Here is a 26,702-nt window from a genome sequence, read left to right on the forward strand (position 1 = left end):
TGTATCTGTTGAACAAACAAGTCACTTTTATTTTTAATTTTTTAAGAAGATTTTATCTATTTATTTGAGAGGGAGTGAGAAAGCAAGGTAAGGAGCAGAGGGAGAAGCAGACTCCCCACTGAGCAGGGAACCCCATGCAGGGTTTGATCCCAATCCCAGGACTCCAGGTTCATGAGCTTAACGGACTGAGCGATCCAGCCCCACCCCGCACCATGAGTCACTTTTGTTTTCCCTATGAAACGGAAGGTTGTAGGACCGGTGGCATTAATAAGGGCTGAAGTGTGGAGAGTGACAGCTTAAATTAATGCTGAGGCTCAGGTGTTCAGATTGATCATACTATCACCTGAAATTTCCAAAGCTTGTTTAAATTGGTGCCATCAAAAATTAAAAATGAATTGTTAAATTTAGAGCCTTTTGTGATGAAATAGCCAGTGAGCATTCTAGGGTATGGGGGGGACTGGCTGGTCTGTCACAGAGGACGAGGTGGCCACAAGCTAGGGCTAAGAGCCCCTGCACCCCACCCATAAGGAGTAGCTGCACACAGCTCCTGCCCCTCCCCCGTCACCACACGGTGGGAAGTGAGCTGTGGCTCCCCCATCTCAGCCTCACCCCCAGTATCCCTCGGGACTCCCATGACTTTCTGCTCTTGAAGAGCCTCTGGCGAGTCCCATGTCGCTTGGAGCCTGCCTGGAGTGCTGTGGAGGGCAGCGGGGGCATGCCTGGATTTCCCCTTCCACATATATTCACAGAGGTTAATTTGGCACAAGACTCACATTTAAATTGGGAGATTTGAATGTAGTGTAAAAACAAAAAGATGAATTCAGTGGAAACCTCTCAGTATTTAAGAATCTAGGTGAAGGGGCGCCTGGGTGGCTCAGCTAGTTCAGTGGCTGCCTTTGGCTCAGGTCATGATCCCAGGGTCCTGGGATGGAGCCCCGCATTGGGCACTGGGCACTGGGCTCCAACTCCCTGCTCAGCAGGGAGCCTGCTTCTCCCTCCTCCTTTGGTCCTCCCTACCACTAGTGTGTTCTCTAGCTCACATACGTCTGTGCTTTTTCTAAAATAAATAAGTAAAGTCTTAAAAAAAAAGAATCTAGGTGTATATAGCATGATTTTGTGTCATTTTTTGTTAAACACCTCTTGGGGTCTTTTTCTTCCTTGTAAAACAAAGATGGGTAGGATGGCCTCCAGATCCTATTCCTAGCCAAGGCTGGCCTGTCCATAGCACCTTCATTTAGTTTACTCATTTGATTTCCACAATGTGATGATCTAGCGGTCATCACTGTCTTCATTTTACAGACGTGCACCATGCCACTCTAGTGAAGGGGGCCGCCCTAAGCCCTGCCGACAGAAGGAGTGCAGCAAGGAGATGCCTCCTCAGGTAACTTCCCCCACCCTGCATCTATTTGGGTAGACAAAAGTCATACGCAGATACAATAAAATACCCATTTAATTAAATGTTTATTCAATGAAAGTATGTATAAAAACTTACAAATCTGAGAACGCAACTATACATGAAACAGGATGACGGGATATTCAGTTTTTCACATATACGTACAGCACAGCTATGAACTGTTCTTCCCTTTTCCCTTCGGTCCTTGTTTCTGGCTCCTGTTTTGTCCTGTCAGACCATTCTGTGATTGGCCCAAGGAAAGATTAGTGGACACATTTTACTGCTTTCAGGCCAATGGAGGAAATTTCAGGTGTTTTTTTTTTTAAACAAAAAAGTGGAGACTAAACAACAAAATAAAATTTTTTCCCAAACAGCAATTAGGTGTTTTTTTTGTTTTGTTTTGTTTTTATCCTGATTTTTCTCTGCCATTTTTGATGCTTCAATGAATGCTGCCGGTAAACTATTAGCATTAACGTTTAAAGTCATTAAAGTTACTACATGCTTTGCCCACAACTTCCCCCTCTGAGACGCACTTTCCTGCATCCTTCTTCCTGCAGCACATACACTGATTTAAAGCAGCAGGTCTGTGCTAAAACAAACTTAGCACTGGAATAATGCTGCTGGAATGGCGTGTTGTCTTCAGAAAGACAATCTATAGACTAGTACTTTCAGATCTGATTTTTAAAACAGCCAACAGATTTATCAGAAACTAAAATAGAATTTTGTTCTTGTTCAACTTTGAAAGAAGCCAGCAATTTGATAAGGCATGTGCGTTAGTACACCTGTTTATCACAAATATCCATACATTTTCTCTTACAAACATACAAACTCACAGCTTTGTCATGTTTTATCCAAAAATTAAGATTGCCATCACATTATTACTTTTTCTCTTTTGTGTTGTGTTCAAGTAGATTTCTTAACGAATGATTTTTCTTGACTGGACATAATCTCAAAGGATGCATTTTGAAATAAGACCCCTGGAGGATAAATACTAAGAACATTTTCTTGGGTTTAAAGTTTCCCCACACCTTCTAGATTTTGCATAGTACAGAGCCCAGTGGTATCTCTAAGAAGCATGCTGTATTTTCTGACATTTTCTGAGAAGGAAGACTTATTACCCAGGGAAAGTCATAATTTTAGCTTACCAAATTGCATTCTAGTTGTTTTGTTTTGTTATATACCCTTCATTAGTTCCAAGTATGCTTTTTAAATAATCTAAAACGTCTCAAAATCTATTTGAGTTTATAAGTACTACTGACCATTATCTTTCCAATATCCCCTGAATTGAAGTAAATATGTTCCAGGTTTATAATGCACAAAGCCTTTGTGGAGGAAGGGCTGGGGACGGGGAGGGCGTGGGGAGGACAGAGGGACCAGGGACCTGTCTGTATCTGTATCATGCCATGGAGAACTACAGTTCTGTACTGGGGGAAGAGAAGGGAGATCGTCTCTGTAAAAATGACAGTTTTTAAAAAGATAAAGTAACCTTCAGTCTAACAACACCGTTTCCTGTTCCTTTTTGATGGAAGCTAACACCGGGTGGTCAGGTTCCGTGACTTCGGAGTCCCCGCTGCCCAGGAGGATGGACCGCCCCTCGTCTAGGGCAAACACGTCCGAGTTCTGGTTTTGGCATGAGTGTTTAACCACCTCATTGGGGGTCGAGAATGTTTTGTCACACAAGTTGCATTTGTAGGGTTTGTTGGTTTGTACCAGCATGTTGTCCATCTGACTGCCTTCCTCAAACGTGCAGAGTTCCAGAGTCTGTTTGTCCACCATGGTGTAGGTGTCGATGCTCTGATTGAGGCACACGTGCCGGGCCGCCTGGTTGGCCCTGCAAAAGCTCTTGTCGCAAGTGCTGCATTTGAAAGGCTTCCCGGTGTGTATGTACATGTGCTCCCTCCAGTGGCTCTTCTGGATGAACTTGCGGCCGCAGATGGTGCACTCGTACTTGCGCCTCTTTACCTCCCTCTCCTGGTCCGCCTGCTCCAAGTTGTCAATGTCCGCGATGTCCGAGGGCGGCGGCGTCTCCGAGTGCTGCTGCCCGTCGATGATGGGAGAGTCGGAGATGTGCTGCAGCTCGCTGTCGCTGATCATCCCGGCCTCAGGCACTTCCATGGCGTCTTTGCCCAGGTCGGCCGCGTTGCTACAGAGGGACAGGGGCCCTCGGCTTTCACCGGGCTGGCTGGGCGGGAAGGGTACTCCCGTGTGAATCTGGAGGTGCTCCCGCAAACTGCTCCGGAGGGTGAAGCGCCGGCCGCACAGGTGGCAGGCGTAGTACTTTGGAAAGCTGCCGTTCCTCTTCATGATGCTCGGCTTCACGTGGGCTATGGTGAGGGATGCGGGCTGTTCGTCGGAGGAAGAGGCCTCCAGGTTGGTCTCCTCCCCGGGAGGCGGGGGAGGCACGGGGGTGGACACGAGTTCTGGAGACAGCGAGGTCTGCAGCGGGTCCGAGGGAGTCAGGTGCGTCCGATTCACCTGGGCCAGGTTGGAAGTCAGTTGAGAGAGCTGCGAGGCCTCGGGCACCTGCTCCTGGCTCATCCGGGGGGCCTGTGGCCGCGGTTCCCGCCCGAGTTTCTCGGGTGCTGAGGCCAGCTTGCTGGCTTGTCTCAGCTGGTGATCTGCGATCTGAATGCCGTACAGGGAGGAAGCCAGTGGGAAAACTTGGTCGGGATGAGAGAAGGCTCCTTGGCTGGCCAGGCTGGCCTCCTGGATCAGCGGGTAAGCGTGCAGGAACTTGATCCCCTGCTCTAAGCGAACGGGATCAATCAGCTGGGGCGCCATCTTGCCAGTGTACATCAAATGTAAGAGATAGCTGAAGATGTCCGGCTGTATGTCAGTTGGTTTCAAACGGACACACTCGCTGGAAGAAACAAGGGAACAGTCTGTAAGTGTCACCCCGAGTCTCCAACGATAACACGATCTCTTTTATTTCAGACGATTTTATTTGTTTCTTCATGAGAGACCGAGAGAGAGGCAGAGGGAGAAGCAGGTTCCCTATGGGGAGCCTGAGGTGGGGCTTGATCCCAGGAGCTGGGATCCCGTCCTTCCTGAGCCAAAGGCAGATGCTCAACCGCTGAGCCGCCCAGGTGCCCCAGGGGGCCCTTTTAAAGGCAAATAAAACAAGAGTGTTCCCCGTTTCCTATTATTAGCGTTTCATGAAATGGAATCCTCAGGGGAGATTACTGGAACCTATGTAATTTAATCGTATCAAGAACAGGGAGAAATACATTAAACGTATTTTCAAGGGCTGAGAAAGAAAAGGTTCACGGCAAGCTTAACTCTGATCTCAGACTTGTCTTAAGTCAGGACGTCTTAATTCAGACTCTTGAAGCCCTTTTTCTCCTCACGGTGTATGTGAAATTCAGTCATATTATATTTTTAGATAGAACTCCAAGAGTTCTATATATATAAAAAAATTGTGTGTTTTGCGCAGAGGACCTATTGCTTTCTGGAAGTGGCCTGTGACCTAGTGACGGGTAAGAACCACCCACCCAGCAGATCTCTGGCTAAAAGTCTATGATTTTCTATTGATCCGATGCCATCCTGGGCTCAGCAGGAGATCTTTTCAGGCAAATCAAACAATCTACCCGAAGAGAACACGATTCTTCATTTGTAAAATGACACAGGGGAGCTGGACTAGCATGAACAAGTGCTAAGAGCGACACGACACAAGTGAGAGAAAAATAAAGCCGAATTCTCTCTGTGCTCTGCAGCTCTCTGATCTGTGTCCAGCATGAAAGTGGAAGCACTGTAAGAGATGGAGAAACATCTAGCTCTAATGGGGTCAGATCACCTTCCCAGTATTTGCTAGATTGCATTAAAAAGTGGTTCCAGGACAACTCCCTTCCTTACCAAATGTAAACCAGCACTGTCAACAGAACTACCACTGGGCTTTACATGCATTATCTCATTAAATTGCCATGAATTCTCATTTTACAGATAAGGGACTGAGGCTCAAAGAGATTTCATGTAGGGCAGCCCTGGTGGCCCAGCAGTTTAGCACCGCCCTCTGCCCAGGGCGTGATCCTGGAGACCCGGGATTGAGTCCCACAGCAGGCTCCATGCATGGAGCCTGCTTCTCTCTCTCTCTCTCTCTGCCTCTAATAAATAAAAAAAAATCTTTAAAAAAAAAAAAAGATTTCATGTCTTGCTCAATATCACGAGTCAGTAAGAGGGATTTAAACCTCGGTCTCATTCCAAGCCCATGCCACCAAAATTGTTTAGAGTATGAAAACAATCCTGTGTAGCAGTTATGGTAGATCTGATTGTTCCCATTTGAGAGATCTGGAAACAGATCCCCAAAAGTTAAGTGATTTATCTGAGACACTTAAAGCATCTGATTTTCTAACTTTTAGATGCTAGTGTTGGCCTCATTCCAGAAACATCACTCTGATCAAGCAGCTATCATCAAAAAGTCCCAAAGAACTCTCCCTAAACCATCACTAATGACAGAAATTCTAACACATCATTAGAAAGTAATGATTATACCTATACAGTATGAGGTATGTGCTATCATCCACTGAGTGGAATATATTCTACAGACAATGCATTTTTAATTTCAAAGACAGCTTCCTTGAGTGCCTTTAGAATGTATAATCATTTTTTTAAGTGGATCAGTTATTTAATAGGGTTCTTAGAATTCATAATCATTTTTGATTATACGACTTCTTGTAACCTTTGGTCTCCTTTAGCTATTTATCTTACTAATAAATACTTTCCAATATGCTAAAAAAGTAACAGTAGACCTTGCTCTTACAAATTTAACACTTACTATTTTTTAAAAGAGTGATTTTAATAGCAATCTGTGACAGAACAGATGTGAATGATTCCTGTCTTGCTATCAATGTGTGTATATTTCAAGATGACTGCATACAAACAATCATGTAAAAAATGACTACAAAGTATGGAAGTCAAAGAATAAGGATGACGCATAAAAACTAGTAGCATTTTGATGGCAGAAAAGAACAGACCTTATGTGACTCTATTTTTTAAAAAGACACACAGATCATTCACTCTTCCTTTAGAGTCTTTTTATAGTCCTTTATTTATATTCCCTTAAATAGGAATGCAATTACAGGTGGCCTTCCCGTCAAGCACAGGGTGAGTGCCAACAATACTATGTGTATACTAGAATACGTTTATGGGGCTCTAGGGAAGTTCAATATTCAAAATAAAGGCTCAGGGATCTTGCATGGTGAAGAATACTTTAATAACATAAACAATCACCTCCAAAATAGAGAACTGGGAAACCATCGGCCTTTAGGATACAAAGTACTCCCAGGGAACTACAGGGCACCTTTGTTCTGCCAGGAGGGAACCTTCCTCCAGGCAGAAGGGACAGAAAGAGAAGAAGCAGGCGAAATCTCACGAGTTGGGGAAGGGCTACGTATTATAGCATCTGTGAGTGGTAACTACCAAGCAGGGCCCCTTTCCATCAAAATTTTGTTGTAAGTTTTTATGATTTTCTTTCATTTATTATTGTATAGGTTGTCCTCTGTCTACTGCCTGTGATGGGCAATGACTGAGTAGAGCTCAGGTGTTCCAGAACTGTGCGCCATCTCTGAAGGCAGGGGCTGGGAGACCCCTCCAGGCTGGAGAAGGGCTCTGAAAGGAACCTCTCTCCAGGGGGGAGGGGCGCTGGTGAGAAACCACGGGGAGAGAGATGCAGCCAGTCTCTGGGATTTAATGCCAATGCCTGGGGCCCACACAGGTTCCTAGAAACCAATTATCTTGATTTTAGTTTTTTTTTCTTTTTTTTTTAAGCAGAAGAACACATGCACACATATACACACAGAAACACTTAAAAATTATTTTAAAAAGTTCCTTACGTTGCATTCTAGCAATTTCTATCCTTGACTGCTTTCCCTCCCAGGCAGCTAGACCTCTCCGCTCCTATGGGCCAGACTTTGGTCATTTCCAAGTCCTTCTGGAAGGACACAGCTCTCCACCAGATAATTACACCTTCGTGGTTTGATTTGCAGATGTCTGCCTGACAACACTTTTATAGGGAAAACATGGTTTTAGCACAGCGGGGGGCGGGGGGGGGGCCTTCGTAAAACTTTGCATTTTTCATTTTTCCTTTACTTAGAGTCTCTAAGTAAAAGATGGGCTTAAAGAACTTTGGAAATAACTTTTAAATAATGTTTGACCTTATCAGGAGGTTGTGCTTTAGCAAAACTAGCCTTTCTGCAGCTTTGCTTTTAAGGGAGTTCCATGTCTGCAGTCCCACAGGATTTAAAACTTGACTACTGAGAGTGGTGCACATGAGACAGAGACATCTAGTGGTACTACAGACATTAAACACTCTTAAGCCAACTGAAAACACGGTATCCTCAGGCCACCTTTAAACCTCACAAAAAAGGCGCTGGTTTAAGAAAGGGGCCTTGGGCCTTTGCCTTACATTTGCTTTGTCTAAAAGAGAAAAGGCTTGTACTGCCTCTAGCACAGTAGCGCTCCATTGCTTCCATTTGGGACTCCTACCTACACAGATACCACACTTCCATTAAAAATGGAATGCCTTTTACAAAGGCATTTAACTGCCCTACACTTAAGTTTCTTGTATCTGTTTAAAACTCATTAAACTGTATTCTTCTACTCCTCAAAATGAACATCTTCCCCCTTTCAATTCAGTGTACTATAACTTCTAAGAACCCATTAGTTATGAAGTCCCTACAATGGGGTAAGAGGGAAGATCTTTAGTTAGTGTAGTAAGACAATGCATCCTCTGCTTGCCACTATTCCTATTATTCACCCACTCTGCTCCTCCAGACATTGAACTAGTGGCTATTCTGTACAAATCCCTGACCTATACCCTGGGGCCTTCAAAATGATTTGTCAAACCCAGTTTCTGCCCTCAGGAAACTGACAAATGAGGAGAGGAGATAAGTACACCAAGAATAACACAGGGAAAATGTGCTGATATTGTCAATGGGCATAAAGTACTAGGAAATGTGAGAGAGGAAGAGATGGGTTTGGGTCACTTCGGGGAGGGGTCGTGGAAGAGGTGATAGGGGAGCTGGGCTGAGGGACTGGGTGGGCCAGAGGGGCTGGCCCGAGGTGGCAAGGTGGCCTAGGAGGCTGGAGGTCAGGCTGCCAGTCTGTGGGGCTTTGAAAGGGGAAGAATCTGTGTGCTGTTTTGATGTGCAATGGACGGATATCCTCTAGGTTTCTGATCAAAAAAGTAACAGCATGGAGTAGAGTTTCTGATCAAAGCACTGTTTAGGAATATTAATCTGATGGGAATGATCAGGAAATGGAAGGGAGTAAGAAGGGGAAGGAAAGGGCTAATGCAAAAGGGACTGTGAGGGAAAGAGGATTTGGGGACCCAGAGAATGGGCTGCCATTGCAATATTGTGCGGGTTACTTGGAGATAAACAGGGAAGTCAGGACCCAGGAAGGCCTAACTCAGCGTCAGACACGCTGGCATTCAATTCTGTCCCTTGAGCAGCCAGCCTCACAGCCTGGGGAAGCAGAGTTCTAGAGGACTCAGAACAAGGTCAAAGCCAGAACTGTAAACTTGTAGTTTCCAGTGGTGGCCAAATCCAGGAGAAATAGAAGCTCCCCTCAGGAGAGTGCACATGGAAAGACACAAGGACAGCCCAAGACCAAAACTCAGCACAACTCCCAGGAAGGTCCTGCCCAGAAGGCAGGAGAAAGGGGAACATTGTGCCTTATCAAAGTGCAGATGATGGCCCTAAAGAGGAAGCAAGCAGTAGCAAATACTGCCGAGGACAAGGATGTCAGAGGCTGAGAAGAGTCATGGTTTTAATGAAGAGGTGACCTCTGAGAAATGATTTTGGTAGAGACAGAGCACAAACCACAGTGCCACCAGCGAGGAGGGGTGCGGGGGGAACACCAGCAAGGTCATGGCTCACCCTCTGAACACTTTCTTGGTGAGATAAAGGAGAAGCTGCCCCATAAGTCAAGTAGACAGCACTGTCAGGGTGGCAGGGGAGTGTTGGGTCCTTGAGAGACTTGGGTGTGGGGGTGGGGGGAGTGCACAGTGACAGGTACAGAACAGAGAGGAAGAGGTAGGATCTGGTAGCCTGAGAGCTGGAGAAGATTACTTTTCCTGAGACATCAAGGGTCCTTTTCTCCAGATGGGAGAGATGAGAAGGAAAGATCAAGCAAAGATACTGAGACTGAAATGTTTCAAGAGAGAAAAGGAGGAAACTGGGGAATCCATGCCCTCAAGCTTCTTATTAGGCTGGCAGACAAGGATAAAAATAGGGAAGGGAGTGGGGGGGGGGGGGAGCGAGTGTGTGTGAGTGAGTGTGTGTGTGTGTGTGTGTGTGTGTGTGTGTGGCAGCAGCCAGTAGTGTCAGAGAAAGGGATTCTGGAGGCTGGGGCCACTGATCCTGTCGTGCGTGGGACACCTGGCCAGGGAACTGGGGTGGGGGGGCCATGGGGGACGTGAAGGTCAGTGAAAGTGTGAGTAACCAGGATGGGCAAGGGGGCCAGTGAGGTCACGAGGGGAAACTGGGAGACTGGGAGCCTAGATTCCAGGGAGGGGAGGCGGGCCCCATGGTCTGGATGGGCTAAGAGCAGGTTCCGGGGGTGGGGGGGAAGAGGGCCACGAAGTTCAGCGTCGACAGTCATTAGATTATTATCAAGCACGTTAGTTACCTGGTCTGATGGACAAACAACATCTTAAAGTAATTGGAGAATGAAGCAAGAACTGATTTGTGTGCCTTGAAGTACACATCGCCGATGGCAACCGTGCAGTCACACAGGAAACCAAACTCTCGCTGAGCGTTTAACTGTTGCAGGAGAATAAGTCCATGGTTGGCCAAATCCATTTTTTTAAAAATCTGCAAAGCAAACAATTTTTTTTTTTAAGAAGGTGATTCACAAGTAAGTATGTGTCCTTTATAGTCACCAATAGTAATGAGCACAGCTCACAGGACATGCTACCAATGTGGCATCAATTCACTCACTCAGTCTCCACTGCAGCTGTGTGAAGGAGCTGCTCTATCTTCACTCCCATGTTACAGATGATGGCATTTACAGTGACTTGGGGGATTACATGGCCTGCTCATGTTTACACAAACAGTCAGTGGAGGAGCCAGGGAAGGAACTCGGTTGTCTGCTCTGGATACAGCAAACATCACCAGATCATTCAGTCTTTAGGTTTACCATTCCAAAATGCAAATTCTAACGACCTATCAGAGGTTGTCAAACCTTTTGGAGAAATCAGTAAATTAAGGTAAATTAAGGCTTCCTGGGGTGAAGCCACAGCATGATAGGGTGAATATCACCCAACTGGGGCAATTTCCCAGCTCCTGCTGTGTGGCCAGGGCTGCCCCTGACAAGGATATAATAACTGACCCGTCCATTATTCCCCTGGACATCTGTAAGGTGGGAGGGAAGAAGTAGGATGGAGGGAGGAAGTAAGATGGTATTCTTCTTTTTTTGTGGAGGAGGAATTGGGCTTTGAGAGGTGGAAATAATTTGCCCAGGGCCATCTAGCTAGAAGGTAAGAGGGCCCAAACTGAAATCGGAATGTTCTGACTCCAAATTCTAAGGTCTTCACTCTCACACTTCATCCTAGTAAACCACTTGGCCTGTATCATCCACATAGTAGGGGAACTGCCTCTAAAGGAGATGGTTCATCAAATCTGTAGACTGCTCCTTTCCCACAAAGAGCATTTATAACAGTCCACTACACATAGATCAGCATTGTACTTAACAGGAGACTCAATGTTATGAAGAGCGAATGCTCTCTCGCTAAGACCGTGAACAAGGCAAGGATGCCCACTCTCACTACTGAACATAGTACTGGAAGTTCTAGTTAGTGCAATAAGGCAAGAAAGGAAATAAAAGGCACATAGACAGGAAAGAAAGAACTAAAAAACTGTCCCTATTTCCAGATAACATGGTTGTTACCTATAAAATCCCAAGGAATCTACAAAAACCTCCTACAACTAATAAATAAGTTTGGCAACAACCACAGGGAGGCTATAAGATAAAGATGTAAAAGTCAACTGCAATTCTATATACAACTTTGAACTTGTGGACAATGAAATTAGAAATATAATATCATTTACAATCACTCAAGCTATTGAAATACATATGTTGTCAATCTAACAGCATATATATGACTTGTATGTTGAAGATTCTAAAACGCTGAAGAAAGAAATCAAAGAATATCTAAAGAAATGGAAAGACATACCATATTTATGGTTAGGAAAACTCAACATAGTACAAACAAATTTTTCCCAAGTCAATATATAGTTTTAACAAAATTCTTACCAAGATTCTCGCAAGATATTTTTTATAGAGATAAGAATATTCTAAAATGTATAATGTAAAGCCAAAGAAAGCAGAATAGCTAAAATAACTTTTAAAAAGAATACTAAAGTGGGACGAGTCAGTCTGACTTCAAGATGCATCAAATAACTACAGTATTCAAGACAGTGTGGTATTGTCAAAAAGATAAATATACAGACTAATGAAACAGAATGAGATCCCAGAAATAGATCCACATAAATATGCACAATTGATGGTCGACAAAGGCACAAAAGCAATTCATTGCAGGAAGAGTAATCTTTTCAACAAATGGCGCTAGATCAACTGGACTCCCATAGGCAAAGAGAAAAAAAAAAAAAAAGAAAAGAAAAAGTGAATCCTAGACACAAAGGCAAACACCAAACTATAACTTTTGGAGGGAAAAACTCAGGGATCTAGGGTTAGGTATAGAGCTTTTAAACTGAACATCAAAAGTATAAAATGAGAAACTAGTAGGTTGGATTTCATCAAAATTAAAAATTTTTGTTCTGTGAAAGAGCCTGTTAAGAGGATGAAAAGACAAAGACCAGGAGAAAATACTTGATAACCTCCGCAAACTGTTGACAAAAGACAGGTATATAGAATACATAAAGAATTCTCAAAACTCAACAGGAAAAAAAAAAAACTATTTAGAAAATAGGTAATAGACTTGAAGACCCATTTCACCAAAGAGGCTATGCAGATGGTGAATAAAGATTTGAAAACACCTTCAACCTCGTTGGTGACTGGGAAAAGCGAATTAAAACCACAATGAGGGCAGCCCAAGTGGCTCAGGGGGTTAGCCCTGCCTTCAGCCCAGGGTGTGAACCTGGAGACCTGGGATCGAGTCCCACATCGGGCTCCCTGCATGGAGCCTGCTACTCTCTCTGCCTCTCTTTCTCTGTGTGTCTCATGAATAAATAAATAGAATCTTAAAAAACAAAACAAAACAAAACAAAACCACACAATGAGATTTCATTATGTACCTGTCAAGATGGCCAAAGTGAAAAATAATGGCAACACCCGATGCCTGCAAGGATGCCAATGAACTGAATATGGGTGGGGAGAAGGTGAAAGGGGGTAGCCACTGTGGAAAAGAGCAATTTCTTAAAAAAACTCAATATGCAACTATTGTACCACCCAGCAACAGTGCTCATGGACATTCATCCCAGAGAATGAGAACTCATGTTCACACTGAAACCTGCCTGTAGATATCCATAGCAGCTTTATTCCTAATAGTCAAGAACTAGAAACAACCCAGATGTCCCTCAGTAGATGAACAGTTAGGCAGTGTGGTATGCCCACACCATAGGAAACCACAGAGCCGGTAAGGAGAAATGCACCACTGATACATGCATACGGCAAGGTGGGTGATTTACGCGGAGTGAAAAAAGCCAGTCCCCAAAGGTCACTGTACAATTCTACGTATATTACATTCTCGAAAATCATAGGAACAGAGAACAGATTAGTAATAGAGGGTGAGGGGAGCAGGAGGGAAATAGGTTTGGCTATAAAGGTCAGCACCTTGGTTGTGATGTGGAGCTACAGTTCAGTGAGAAGTTTCCATCAGAGGAAACTCAGTAAAGGGCTCATGGGATCTCTGTTATTTCTTGTACCTGCATAGTTATCTCAAAATAAAAAGTAAAAAAAGAAAGTCCTACCATACATTAATTAATTAGCCAGATTTCAAAAGAAAAAGATAACTATGATGCTTAACTGCAGACCTGGGAAAGCTACTGTGGAGAATGCATTATCAATAAGCTTTAAACAAAACAAAACAAAGCAGACCCATGGCAATTCTTACTCAGCTGGTACTGAGCTCCCCACTCTCCTTCCTGTTCTAGGCATGCTACAGCAGATGCAGAATTAACAAGTGTGACCTAAAAGAAAAGAATGGAATGGAACAATACTTTGAGAGACCCATCAGATCACAAAGCAAGGATCGAGGTTGTCAAGTCTCATGTTTCCTTTTCTTTCCTTCCTTCCTTCCTTCCTTCCTTCCTTCCTTCCTTCCTTCCTTCCTTCCTTTCTTTTTTTTTTTATTAAAGATTTAATTTATTTCTTCATGAGAGATACACAGAGAGAGGTAGAGACACAGGCAGAGGGAGAAGCAGGCTCCCTGCAGGGAGGCTGATGTGGGACTCGATCCCAGGACCTTGGGATCATGCCCTGAGCCAAAGGCAGAGGCTCTACCACTGAGCCACCCAGGTGCTTCAAGTCTCATATTTTCTATCAAGAGCTTTCTCCAGGGATGAAAGGCAGGAGAGTCACCTGAGTTAGCAGCAATCTGAGTGCAGAGACCTAGGTGTTTGGCTCATTTACGCATCCACATCCAGGGAGTGTATCAGGACCTTAATTCCCCCGATATTTTCTGCACATGTCAGAGAAGTAAAAGCACTAAGATTAGGAAAGGGACACAGAAACAAGGCCTGGGGTTGACGATGAAAACAAGAGTTGGTGGCAGGTGATGGGGGCCCAGGGGTTACACAGAAACATCACCCTAACCTGACCTCACCAGGATCTAACCTTAGAAGCTGGTCTCCAAGGCTGCTGGCTGAAAAGTGCCAGAATACTTCCTTTTCCATCTTGCTAACCTTCCTTTCTCTAGAAAAAAGTGTAACATCCTCTGAGAGCATGTTACCATCGAGCTGCTCTCTCCTGCGCTCTGTCTCTGAGTGGGGTTCCCGAATATGCTCCCGCCGCTCCAGGCGTCACTTCACTGACAGCAGCTTCAAGTATGGTAACACGTTACTATTTATTCCCTGATGATAATGACAAGAGTGGCTCTTGTTTATGGAGGAGTGTTTACCGCTGACCATTCATTTCCATATGCTATTCATTTAATCTCACACCGACGTCTATCTGAGGGACTGCTACGCATATCCTACAAACGCATATCCTACAAACGAGGAACCAGGCCGAGGGGTTCGCTAGTTTGCCCCTGACTACAGAATCAGTAAGGGCACAAAGTGAGACTTAAGCCGGGTTGTTTGATTTGTCGGAACGTGCTCGGCGCCAGTGTGTTTAAAATCAATCGGAAACCTTCTTTTTATTGCTGCTTTTAAGTATTTATAGTTGTTAGAAGAGATTCGACTCTCACGGACGCACAGAGGCGAGCTGCCCATCCACTCCACCCCTGCTGGTTTCTCCGCTCTGACAGCCCTGGGTATTACCTCTTCTTCCAGAATCTTTGCCAAATCCATTCTCCTTTTCTTACCTTCTATGGATTTAGTGATGAGAGGAAGTATATTTTTATGCTTATTGATCATTTACATTTCCTCTTCTATCTTTTCATGAGCTCTGGCCGTTTTTCTATCAGGTTGTTTGTCTTTTTCTTATCGATCTGTGAAACCCTTTGTATAGAATAAAAATGAGCCCTTTATCACATAAGTCGCTAACATTTTTCTCACTTTCTTTTCGTTTTCTTTTATAGAGAATTTTAACGTATAATTTTATGTTGTGATGTCATCAAACTTCCAGTATTTTATAGGATTTTTGAAGCATTTGTTCTTACAGTGAAAATCTCCTTTGATATAACAAAAGGTAGAGCTCCTTGTCATTCCACAAAAAGACTAAGGTTAAGTATTTTTTTCAGACTGTAAGAATGAAGCCATGAAAAACCTCTGAAATGTTTCTTTTTTTAAGAGGGTCTATTCAGTTATTATAGGATCTCGATTTAGAGATTTCCTATTCGATCTAGAATAGGAAACAAACTGAACATGTCTTTCACATACAGAGAGAAGAATACATGTATGGGAGTCTCAGGGATGTGAAAAAGCCCAACGAGAGGAGGAAACATGGAAAGAACGAGTCTTATGTTCAAAATTCACACAGAGAAGACAAAACTCTGCACAGATAAATTTTTAAAAATCTTACTTTGGAGACCCAAAAAAACCTTTCTCAAGAGAAAAATCAGAACCCACCCCCCCCACCCCCGCAGATCTGACACATGTGAATGAGTCTGAGAAAAGGGGTTGGAGGGGCATCTCCAGCCTGGACTCCATCAGAAAGGCATCTCGGGTGGTGTCCCCCGACCCTGCCCAGCTGACAGCATCCCCTTTTCCTAAATCTCCTTTCTTCATCACAGCCCCCTTCAGAGCCATTGCCATGTAGCCTATGCTGCACAGGCTGAGGCTACAGCATCTTCATGGGGGGCTCTGCTCTTCGCTCCCCACCTCCATCCACTGCTCATGGGCCACATCACTCCTGCCCAGTGCACTGAGATGGCTCAGCAAGGTCACCCAGGACCTCTACTCCCCGGCCCCCCACACTGAGCTTACTCCACCATTCTGCGGTATTAAAATACTCTTCCTTCTGCTCCATAAATATTGTCTCGGGCTCCAAGGCTGCTGTGTTCTGGTTTTCTCTCACCTCTGGCTGTTCTATTTTAATCTCTACCAAGAAAGAGGACCTCTTTTGCTGATGTTCCTGTGTCTTTGGTCCACAGCTTACTTCTCATTCTGGGGACTCTCTGTGGGGATCCAGTTCACTCCCATTGGGCCATCTCACATGACTCCTCAATTCAGAATAGCAAAAAAAAAAACTCAAATCCCTCCTCTTCTCACCCTCATTTCCTCCAAAGGAAAGTAAAAGCCATGAACACAAATCCCTTCCTTCTGTATCCCCAGCTTAGTGCATGGCGCCACCACCCATCTCTTGACCAAACCAGGAATCCCAATTCCCCCTTTCAGGCAGGGCTCCACTGCTTCCCTAATTCCTTACTCACTCACTCATTCACTCACTCACAGCCCACTAATTTCAACTCCTTATCCCACCACCATGCTTAGCTCCGCCTCCCTACTCATCTCTCCATTTACAGCTTTAGCTCTTGAATCCAACCACATAGAACAGCAAGAATGATCTTTCCAAAGGGCAAATCTGATGTTACTATCTTGCTTAAAGTTCTCCTGATTCCCTACTGCCTTTAGGATGGAACCCAAAATTTTCAGCATAGCTTACCTGATCCCGCATTGACCCAACCCCTGCCTAACTCTGCACAACACGCTCTCATGCTGATCTAATGGTTTCCAAACTTTTGGGTTTCACAGACCTACTAAAACACAGACTAACCAACCTTGAAACAAGCAGTCCAATAGCATATCAGTCCCTCTTTATTTTGCAAGAAAAGATACAAAATATTCACATACACAGTAGGGATGGGGGACTTCTAAATATAACTGGACACAAAGGACATACGGTCAGAGTGCTTTTCTAAAGGAAGGACTGTTGGCACTATATTCATTACATGGAAGAAAAATTTTCTAATGCAAAAAAAAAATCACAGTGTAAAATTTTACTTTATGATATTAAGTTGTGCCTAATTGTCTTCTTGATGTAAGATTACCCATTCAGTGATCTTTACGAAGTGATCAAGTATCCAACTTGTTCTGAAATTAAGGCCATCACCAAAAACCCAGTTTCATCTGAGTATGTTGATGATAATGGAGACAAAATGATGTTATTTCACTCACTTGAGAAACACTGGATGAATTAAAATAAGCTGAAAAAGGGCCTTTTTCTTTATAACTAGCCCGAAAGCCCAGGCCATTCTTGGACTCCTTGCAGTCTGCAACACTCACTGCTCAGAAGCCTTACTCGTAAAGCTGAACCCAGCACCAGATTTCTACTCCCACCATTGAGAGTGGGGGCCTGTTGAATGGGGCCTTAGAACCTCTATGCTGGACCTTCAAACATGCCCCTTCCAGAGGGAGCCACCACTTACTGCATCCTCTTTTCCCCAGTCCCAGCCCTACTACTTGTCCTCTGCAGAATTTCCCTGACCCTCAAGTCTGGGAGGCTGTCCTTATCTCTGGAACATCTGTGAACATTCCAGTTTACATATAGTCTGTATGATGCTTCCAGAAAGCCAGCACTGAGTCTTATCATTTATTACTTTATTCCATGTACTTAGCATATTGTCTGGTGTTCAATATTTGTTAAAAAAAATATATGTTCAGAGAGGAGAAGAATGTTGAGTCCTTGGTCCCTGAGTAGCTGGGTGATATGGAGTAAGAGTTCAATTTCTATTTATCCTAGATTAACCTAAAAAATTCACATCAGTTTAAAGGATGCAATATTTTGGAAAAAGTTTTTGATATTTAAATGTCACTTTGTGTTTCTTCATGCTAACAATTAAGTTCTAAATAGTGCTTTATATTTTATAGTAACTCTTTACACTCATCATCTAATCCTCAATAATACCATGGTAAATCATTTTCTTACTCTGCATGCACTATTAATTATAATATTAATAACTATAGCATTAATAATAAATGACCAACTATGTGCCAAGGGCCAGTTACCCTCTCTCCAGAAGAAATGTTAGACTTAGGAAGTTAAGTAACTTGTCCACATGTAGTCCAGCTCTTAAGAAGCAGATCTGGGACGTAGTCATGTACTTGGGGAGAGCTTTCTGAGGTGTTGGGTGTAGTGGATACAAAGGTATGCAGAATGCAGAGTTTGAGGGCAGAATCAAATCAGTATACCAATTTACAATGTGAAGAAAAATACAAGGAACTATGAGGTCATGAAATTAGGGTCTAATTTGGGGGCTAGAAGTCAGGGAAGGCTTTCGTGAGGAAATGCCAGGTAAGCAGCTATTTAATTTTTTTTTTTGAACATTTTTATTTATTTATGACAGTCACAGAGAGAGAGAGAGGCAGGGACATAGGCAGAGGGAGAAGCAGGCTCCATGCACCGAGAGCCCGACGTGGGATTCGATCCCGGGTCTCCAGGATCGCGCCCTGGGCCAAAGGCAGGCGCCAAACCGCTGCGCCACCCAGGGATCCCGGTAAGCAGCTATTTAAAGAATGAGAAGAGTTAACTGGGTGAAGACGGAGTAGTCCAGGCTGAGGGATCAGCATGCAAAGGCCCTAATTAGGACAGGCAGGAACAAGGTGAAGCTGAGGAACTGGGAGGGCCCATGTGACCGAAGGTCAAAGAGCCAGAAGAGAATGAGGCAGGGCAAAGTTGGGAGACTCAGGTCTTCTTAAGGGTTTTGGTCCGTATTTGAAAAGCAGGGGGAGCCACCAGAGGGGATTTTGTAGGACGAGTAGTCAGATGGTTGCACTGCCAAGCCAGGCAAATTTGATGAGGGGAGTGAAGAGGCAGGTGAGGGTGGGAGGGGAGACCTTCCCATGGTTCTAGAAGAGAGATGACTGGGTGGTGGTGATCTGAATGGATGGTGAGGGATGGGATCTGAAAGGTAGTTAGAAGATAAAGACTCAACAGAATTGGTTGGTAAGTTAGATGGAAGAGGGTGGAGGAAATAGAGTTGTCCAAGACAACTCCTACTAGATTTATTGCTTGTGTAGCTAGAGAGATTGTGGGGATTCCTGCCAGGAGAGGGAACACGGGCAAAAAGCCAGCTTTGGGGGGAAAAGGATTATGAGGTTATGTTCAGGCATGCTGGGACCGAGATACTTCTGAGACAACCAAGGAGACACCAATTTACAACGTGAAGAAAAATACAAGGAACTACGAGGTCAAGAAACTGAGGTCTAATTTGGGGGCTAGAGGTCAAGGAGAGGTTTACAGTAGACATTAGTTACACTGGTCTGGGGCTCTGAAGTCCCTGCTGGGATTTATGTTCCGAGTCTTTCGAGAAGCTGGGTATATCTGACTCCAACCTTCCATCCCTACATGAGAGGTTATGGGTATAAACGGGAGGCAACTGAACTCTGTCTTTGGGGTGTAGATTACACATGTTTTCCTCTGTCCTTCCTGGCTCCACAGATCAGTCCCCAAAATTCTTAGTAGCCCTAGTCACAGAGGGCTGACATGAAATCTTGACAAACTGAAGACCTATATAAAGCCCCCAACCATTTAACGCTATAAATGGAACTTAACCCAAACTAAAAAAAAAAAAAAAAAAATCATGTCTCTCTTAAATCAGAATAGTGAGCAGAAAGGAACTGAAGCAAAACAGAGATGGGAGAGGGGAGGCAATCCTTTTCTTTTTTAAAATATTTTGTTTCTAAGTAATCCCTACACCCAATGTGTAGGGCTAGAATGCATAACCCTGAGATCAAGGGTAGCATGTTCTATTGAATGAGCCAGCCAGGTGCCTGAGGGGAGGGGAAGCAATTCTTACAAGTGGGTTTTCAGAAAATGCCTTCTTTATGCATGTATAGGTGTATGAAGTTTTTTTTTTTTTTTTTTTTTTAAGCAAATTCTGAGACTGGGAGACACATGTTGAAATATGTAAAAAACACTTTGCAGAGCCAAATATAAATGACCATTCATATTATTTAACGCTTCACCACTGTTTTCCACACCGATAATGCGATGCTGCCTAGATGTCAAGTGCTTTCACGTCCAACATGTAGCACAAGTGGTGCTGATTCCTACATAAGTTACTCATCTTTTGGAGGTGCAGCTGAATGGGACAAACAATCACATTATATTTTGACAACCCAACTTCCGCCTACATTTTCAGTATAAGTAGACCAAAACAACTTTTGGGAATTGATGACTCACTTTTTAAAGATAATAGCTCTCCTAAGATACTAAATACCACTTAGACTACCCATTTCGAGGGCACTAAAAGGGTCCTCTGAAGTCCTTAATTTTATTTAAGTGAAACATAAATGAATACTGTAATGCACAGAACACATCACTAACAGAAAAAGCACTACCCACAAGTAAGATTGATTCTTTCAAGTAGTTCAGACCACTTACCAGGATGAAAAAACTGCTTTTTCAATTAGTATTATTAATAATTAATATTCATAGCTTATAAAGTAAACCTGAATGAGGCTGGTCATTTGAATTTTAATGTTTTAAAATTGTAACTCAAAGCTAGGAAATGTATCTTAATGAGTTGTGGTGACAGGTTGGTGTATTTTTCTTAACATTTCTTTAGTCAATCCTCTTCCACAGTAATTAGAAAAAGGTGGGACATAAGCTAATCAATAGCAAGTATTTTGACTTTGAAAAGCATTGAATTTGTAAGAGATTGTCTTTTCAATTACAGGTTGCTGATGTTAACTTTGGAATTAGTTTTTAATTTCTAAGTGAAGGTCAGAAGGAGGCAGTTCCAGGACAGTTTGTGTCAAAGGGAACCAAGTCAGAGATTTATGGCTAATAAAAGTTGATATTAAAGCGACCATTCTAAAGGCATTACGCTATACTCAACTTTAAGGAAAAATACGTATGTCTACATAGCAAAATTTAAAACCTAATCTAATTTGCTATTTTTACAAATCTCTTTAACAGAAGACAACAGGATTCTGCATTTACTCTATTTCTCCATTTACTTTGTTGTGATATCTGTTTTGGTTGAGTATTGAAAAAAAAAACGACCTCACTCACATATGTAGTGAGAAAAAGAAATATATTAATAACTTTTCCAGGTAATTGTGGATATTTTTCTTTGATACTATACCAAAACTTAACAAGTTGTAGTTTCTTAAAGGTTAGCAGTCTGATTTAAAAAAAAGTAACGAATGAAATTTTCCTTCTCTGTTATAGTAAAATACATTGCTCTAGCTTGCATTTTGAACAGATCTTTTACCCATGTGTGGTTTTTTTGAGCATCACCCATTGGTCACTGGAAAATGTCAGCTCAGTGAGTTATGCAGCAGATCTTTCCAACGTTGACACATTTTGTCATTAGTTAAAAGGGACGATAACATCTTAGCATTATTATAAAAATTGTTTAGACCTCATGGAGATTCAGAAGGGTCTGTAGACCACACTTAGACAACCCTTGGTCAGAATCACTTTAGGGCTAAGAATCTAAGCAGGTAGGTGTGGTGTAGAACACAAAGACACTTTGAAACTGTTCTCAGATGCTTCTGATAGTTCATCCTTGCTTGATGCAGAACTTAGGTGCCTGCACAATTTAAAGAACTATACTTCTTGTAAAGTAAAAAACTGTTTTGTAAGTACTTAGATACATCAAAATGCTTTACAACTTCCTATCTTTGCACATGGAGCTTTCTTGAAGTGAGAAAGTCATATGATGTATACCTCATCTACGTGAACTGGGAATTATGTATTTGAGTATAAACACAGCCTCTAACTTGGCCCTTATAACACAGAAAAAGAATGGTCCTAAAATGTCTTGGACTGCCAACTCCTGGTAAGTATTTTGTGGCTACTGACTCCATCTCTTAATGGCATACTGGCATTGTAAAACACTATTATTTACTATTGACTCAAAGTAATACTTTCACTATTTAATTTACGAATAAAATTATAACTTACTTGAGCATAAAAAAGTTTTAGAAAATCTTCTCAGTCTAATGCTTAGAATGTTTACAATTTTTTTTTTCTTCTTCAGGAAAATAAGAATTCTCAATTCCCTTGGAGGTTTTTAGAGTCATGCTTTGTGACCGTAAGGAAGTAGGAAAAGTGATAAATTCCCGTTTCTGCCGGTGCATTCTGAAATTTACGGTACTCTTCAGTAGACCAGCAGTAGGCTGGAACCACACCACTTGCTCAATGTTTCAAAGACTTCAGGGAAAAGTCAGTGGGTCTAGACATGAAGTACCCAGACAGTTAAGAAGAGATGGCAAAAGTCTCCCAATTCCAAAGCCATTCCCAAGCCAATACCACACATCAGCCTTAGAGGCCTCCTTCACTTTCTACCTCCGTTATCAGGAATTCTCAAGCTGGGGAAAGCATATCCCCATACATAGGACATGCAGTGTTTATTTACAAGGAGCATCTTCTTAGAGCTTTATGGTGAAAAAAATTTTTATATTTTAGGTAATTTTTATATTACAAAAGTGCAGATCTTTGAGGACAGTGCAAAAGTTGTATTAATCTTTACGATAAAAAAGAAAATGTCATCGTGGCAGCTGCTATTCTGTGATCTAAAACATGCCTAGTGTTTACCCTGCTGCTGGAGTATTTCAGTGGAAGTCTGCAGAGCACCATTTATTTACACCCTCTTTGAGAGCAGCTTTAAAACCGGCAAGTGGTTGGACTAAACATTATATATAACAAAGCTTCAGGGGTGCTTTATCTGTCGCCCTTTAAAGGATTCCTCCACTACTATTTGCGGCATTACACCACTGGTATGAACTTGTACTTGGGAGATCTTACCATGGTGTCAATAACAGGTCAATTCTTTGGCTAGAAAGCACACTTCTATCAACCGTCAATTTATTCAGTGAGAAATGCCCAGCTTAAAGTAGTGTGGAACTTTTTTTCTTAAAAATTACCTTTTAATGGTTTGAAAACACCCTGGATACACACCAAGGTTATTTAGAATGCAAAATAAGACCTACTTTAACAATTGATGTTGGCTTTTAAGAAATCGCAGGCGTGAGGATTTGAAATGTCTTCATTCTGATTTTGTATTAAAGTCTCAGGCCTCTCCAACTAAAATGCTAGTGATAGGTCCACCCTGCTCCAGTTCTACACGGATGGCCTGTCCTCAACAGGACATGGCAGCCCATTTAAGGAAACCCTGAGCACCCCCAAGTCTGTGTGAGCCCCTAACTCTGACCTTTTTAGCGCTTTATTTTACTCAAACAATAGCCTATGAAAATGAACAGAGTGAAGACTCCCACACTACGTGGGCCCATTGCATTTGAAGAGCAAATGAGCACTGCAGCCGGTGGGGGGTTACTTCCCTAAGGCACCGTCGAGTTCAGCAGCTCAAGTTCTTGCAGTAACTGCCTGCATTTTCGCCCTGCCCGATCTCGTGCCCGCTCCGCTACCCTTGCTTTCACCGCCAGCTCAAAGCATCAAGAACCCCGCGCCCTAAGCACATCTGTATTCTCAGCTCTGCTCGCAGCCTGCTTAGAAGTCAGCGGGGGTTCCGCTCCGCCGGAAAGACGCCTGGGACCCGGGGGCAGCCTCCCCCTCTCGGAGCCCCCCCGGGTCGCGAGGGCCGCGCCGGCGGGGAGCGCGGCACGGACGCCGGGCCCACACCCCAGGCGGAGCAAGCAGCCAGAAACCACAGCGCAGCTCCGGGGTAACCGCGGCCTCCGCGGACGCGCAGATCGGCGGGCAGCGGAAGCCCGAGGCTGCCGGCCCAGCGCGCCCACGCCCGCGGCCGCAGCGGTCCACCCGGGCGGCGCCCCAGGAGGCCGGCAGCCCAACGGCCGCCCAGTCCCGCCTCGCCCCGCCCCGCCCCGTCCCGCGGGGAGGGGGGCGGGGGGCGGGGGGCGGGCGCCCGGGCGGGGGCGGGGCCGGCCCGACCGGCGGGGACCCGGCGGGCACCCGGCGGGCCCGGGCGCCGAGCACCCCGGCCCCGCCTCCATCCCCGAGGGGCTGGGAGGAGGGGAGGGGAGGGGGGAGGGGAGGGGCGACGCACTCCGGCCGCGCCGCACGCTCTCCGCTCCCCTCCGTCCCGCGTGCGCGCGCGCGCTCGCCCCAAGTCCCGCGGAGTTTAACACAATGCCGACGCCTACGCCGTGCGCAACGCCCCGGCTGGCGCAACAGCTCCGGCGCCGGGGGCGGGGGGTGGTCAGGCAGGGCGAGGGGAAGAGCGCGCGCGAGAGCCGAAGACAGCGCGAGACCCGAGGAGGCCGGAAGCGCGCGTGCGCGCCCCCGCCCGCGAGCGGGGAGGCGGAGCCGCAGCAGTAGCGGCAGCAGCTGTAGGAGCCGCTGCAGCTGGGAGAAGCGCCAGAGAGGCCGGGCCTGCTCCGGTCGGACCGGATCCCTCCCCTCCCCCTCCCTCTCCGCTCCCCTCCCCCAAACCCACTTCCGCAGCTCGCGGCCTTGCCGCCGAAGCAGCAGCGGCGGCAGCAGCAGGAGGCGGCGGCGAGGCGTCGGAAGGATTACGCACCTGACGGGCCCGCCTCTCAGGGCTCCAGCGCGGGACGCTCACCGGCCGCCGCCGCTCGGGACGCGCTTCGCGGTGGCGGCGAGAAGGGAGGGACCGGCAACGGGGAACGGAACGCGAATCGCCCCCCTCCCCTTCCTCCCTCCCTCCCTCCCTCCGATCCGCCGCCCGCCCTCTCGGCTTCCGTCCCCTCCCCCTCCCGCAAAGCCCCGGATGGAGCCGCCGCCGACTCGCCGCCGCCTGGCTCCGGGGGATGGTTTTGTCAGGCGGCCAGAGCCCCGGCGCCAGGCGCAGCCGCCACCGCCCCCGCGGGGCGCCCCTGCCCTCGCTTCCCAGAACTGGGTCCCCGTGTGGTCCGGGCCCTCCGCCTGCCTTCACCCGGAGCCCCGGGACCGGGGTCGTTCGTCTTCTTTGTTGCCACCGTTGGTGCCGGAACCGTTTGCGAGCTCCGGTGGCCCCCGCCCCCCCTCCGCCTTCCCGGAGCCCGGGCTGGGGGCGGCACGTGGGCACCGGCCCCGGGAGGTGGAGGCGTTGCGCGCTTACCTGTCGCCGGTGCTGCTGCGGCGGGGGGTGTGGAGGAGGCACCGCTGGGCAGCCTCGGCCGTGCTCTCCCCGCCGCCGCCGCCGCCGCCGCCGCCGCCGCCGCCGCCGCCTCTGCCTCTCGCTGCTGCTGCTGCTGCCGCCGCGGTCGGTGTCTCCGGCGCGGCGGCGGCGGCGGCGGCGGGGCTTTTCCTGTCCGGTTACGTTAAGGTCACATGACCGAGAGAGCGGAGCGACTAGTGCAAAGAGGCTGAGAGCGGCTCCCGCCGGGGGGGAGAGGCGGCGAGAGAGCAGTGGCGGCAAGAGCCCCCTCCGCCCCCCCAGCCGCCTCCCCTCCCCCCGCCCGCCTCCGCCTCCTGCTGCTCTGCCGCCGCCGCCGCCGCCTGCAGCACTAACTACACTGCCGCTCCCACCCAGGCTCCGCTCTGCTCCAGCCAAACTTCTGCAAACCATGTGCAGCCGAGGCGAGGAAACTTCTCTCCACCTATTGGGGCTGGAGGCCTGAGTCACAAGCCCCATGTTTACATAAAGTGTTTAGGTAGGACAATCCTGGAGATGCTCGGGGTAGGGATGCAGAACTGCTCGGATCCTTCTGCAAGCTTGTGCTTGACATCTCTTGGCCAATACCATCGTCCCTTTATTTCCCGTGTGTCATAAGTATTCATCTGGAGAGTTGAAATGAGTGGACTTGAGAACTGGGGAGAAACTTGTAAATCACTAGTACCTTTCCGTCACCAGTGGATTTGAAAAGTCACACCGAAGTAGATATGTCTGTCTGTGCTGTGTTTGAAGAGGTGCAAGTGCTTCCTTAACAGACTGGTTGAGTGTGATGTCAGACGTGCCTGTTAGTATTGAGTTTGATGCTTATTTCAGCAATTGTTTTAGTTTATGAAGCGTTGGTCCAAAAAAAAGAAAAAAAAACCAGTTTGCAAAAAGTATGTTTGTTGCTTAAGAACAGTTCACTTTCCTGTAAAGTTTTCGGTCTCTGAGGTGTACTGTTAGAGTGGATTTAGAGTTGGCCATTCTGTTAAATTTGGAGGTCCTGTAACAGGTTACATGGCAGGCGGGGGACTTAGATTTTCTGGTGGTCATTTTTAACATTTTAAAGTTTATTTTTGTGTTGCCATTTTAGTAGAGTTTTATTTTTGTCTTTGGAAGTACAATTTTTGAGGACTGGATATAATGATTTCTGTGTTTTACACAGTTAGGATTTGGGGAGATTTAAAAAGAATATGGCTTGATTGTTAAGGAAATGGAGGTAGCAGTTTCCAGGATTCGCTTTGGTTTTAAAGCATGCAATTCAGCTAGAAGTTCCTTAATTTGATGTTGAACCCATTTTGGTTTACAGAGCCAGACTTTAGCAAAGAGATCTGGCACATATTTCCCAAAATATTTAAGGTAAGCGTAATATCTTAAGACAGTTACTTTGACATACAGAAGTGTCCCCTCCTAAAAATCTGAGTTTGATTTAGTAATCCAGTTACACCCAGGGCTACCGATGACTAATTCCTCCTTCTTTGAAGACAAAATAAGCAGCTGTGTAACTTTAGTGGTCCAAAAGTGAATAATAGATTTCATACATACCTGCCTTGAACTTTCTTATTCTTTGATCAGCTTGATAAATGACTTGAGTGGTTAAATGTCTGCCTGCAAAACTAAATTCTGACCCTGATACAAGTATTCCTAGTGCACTATCACTAACACATCAAAGTTGGCCTTCAGACTGGCATGCCAGGTTCCTTGGATTGGCTCTGCAGTTGA

At 45.5% G+C, this 26,702-nt stretch overlaps 1 protein-coding gene across 2 annotated transcripts; it reads right to left on the reverse strand.

Annotated features, from left to right (window-relative positions):
* Positions 1-1,432: 1,432 nt before the first annotated feature.
* Positions 1,433-25,074, reverse strand: ZBTB2 (zinc finger and BTB domain containing 2). 2 transcript variants are annotated; one of them, XM_038526328.1, is made up of 3 exons: positions 24,945-25,074; positions 10,019-10,203; positions 1,433-4,253 (listed from the first exon to the last, which is right to left on the reverse strand). In XM_038526328.1, the coding sequence occupies exons 2-3, from the start codon at positions 10,189-10,191 to the stop codon at positions 2,882-2,884; spliced, it is 1,545 nt and encodes a 514-aa protein (XP_038382256.1). In that variant the 5' UTR covers positions 10,192-10,203; positions 24,945-25,074; the 3' UTR covers positions 1,433-2,881. The 2 variants fall into 2 exon arrangements, with proteins under 2 accessions (XP_038382256.1, XP_038382257.1); XM_038526329.1 differs by lacking the exon at positions 24,945-25,074 and adding an exon at positions 24,405-24,536.
* Positions 25,075-26,702: the final 1,628 nt, after the last annotated feature.

Source organism: Canis lupus, chromosome 1 (genome assembly GCF_011100685.1).
Source record: "Canis lupus familiaris isolate Mischka breed German Shepherd chromosome 1, alternate assembly UU_Cfam_GSD_1.0, whole genome shotgun sequence".
Classification (NCBI taxonomy): domain Eukaryota; kingdom Metazoa; phylum Chordata; class Mammalia; order Carnivora; family Canidae; genus Canis; species Canis lupus.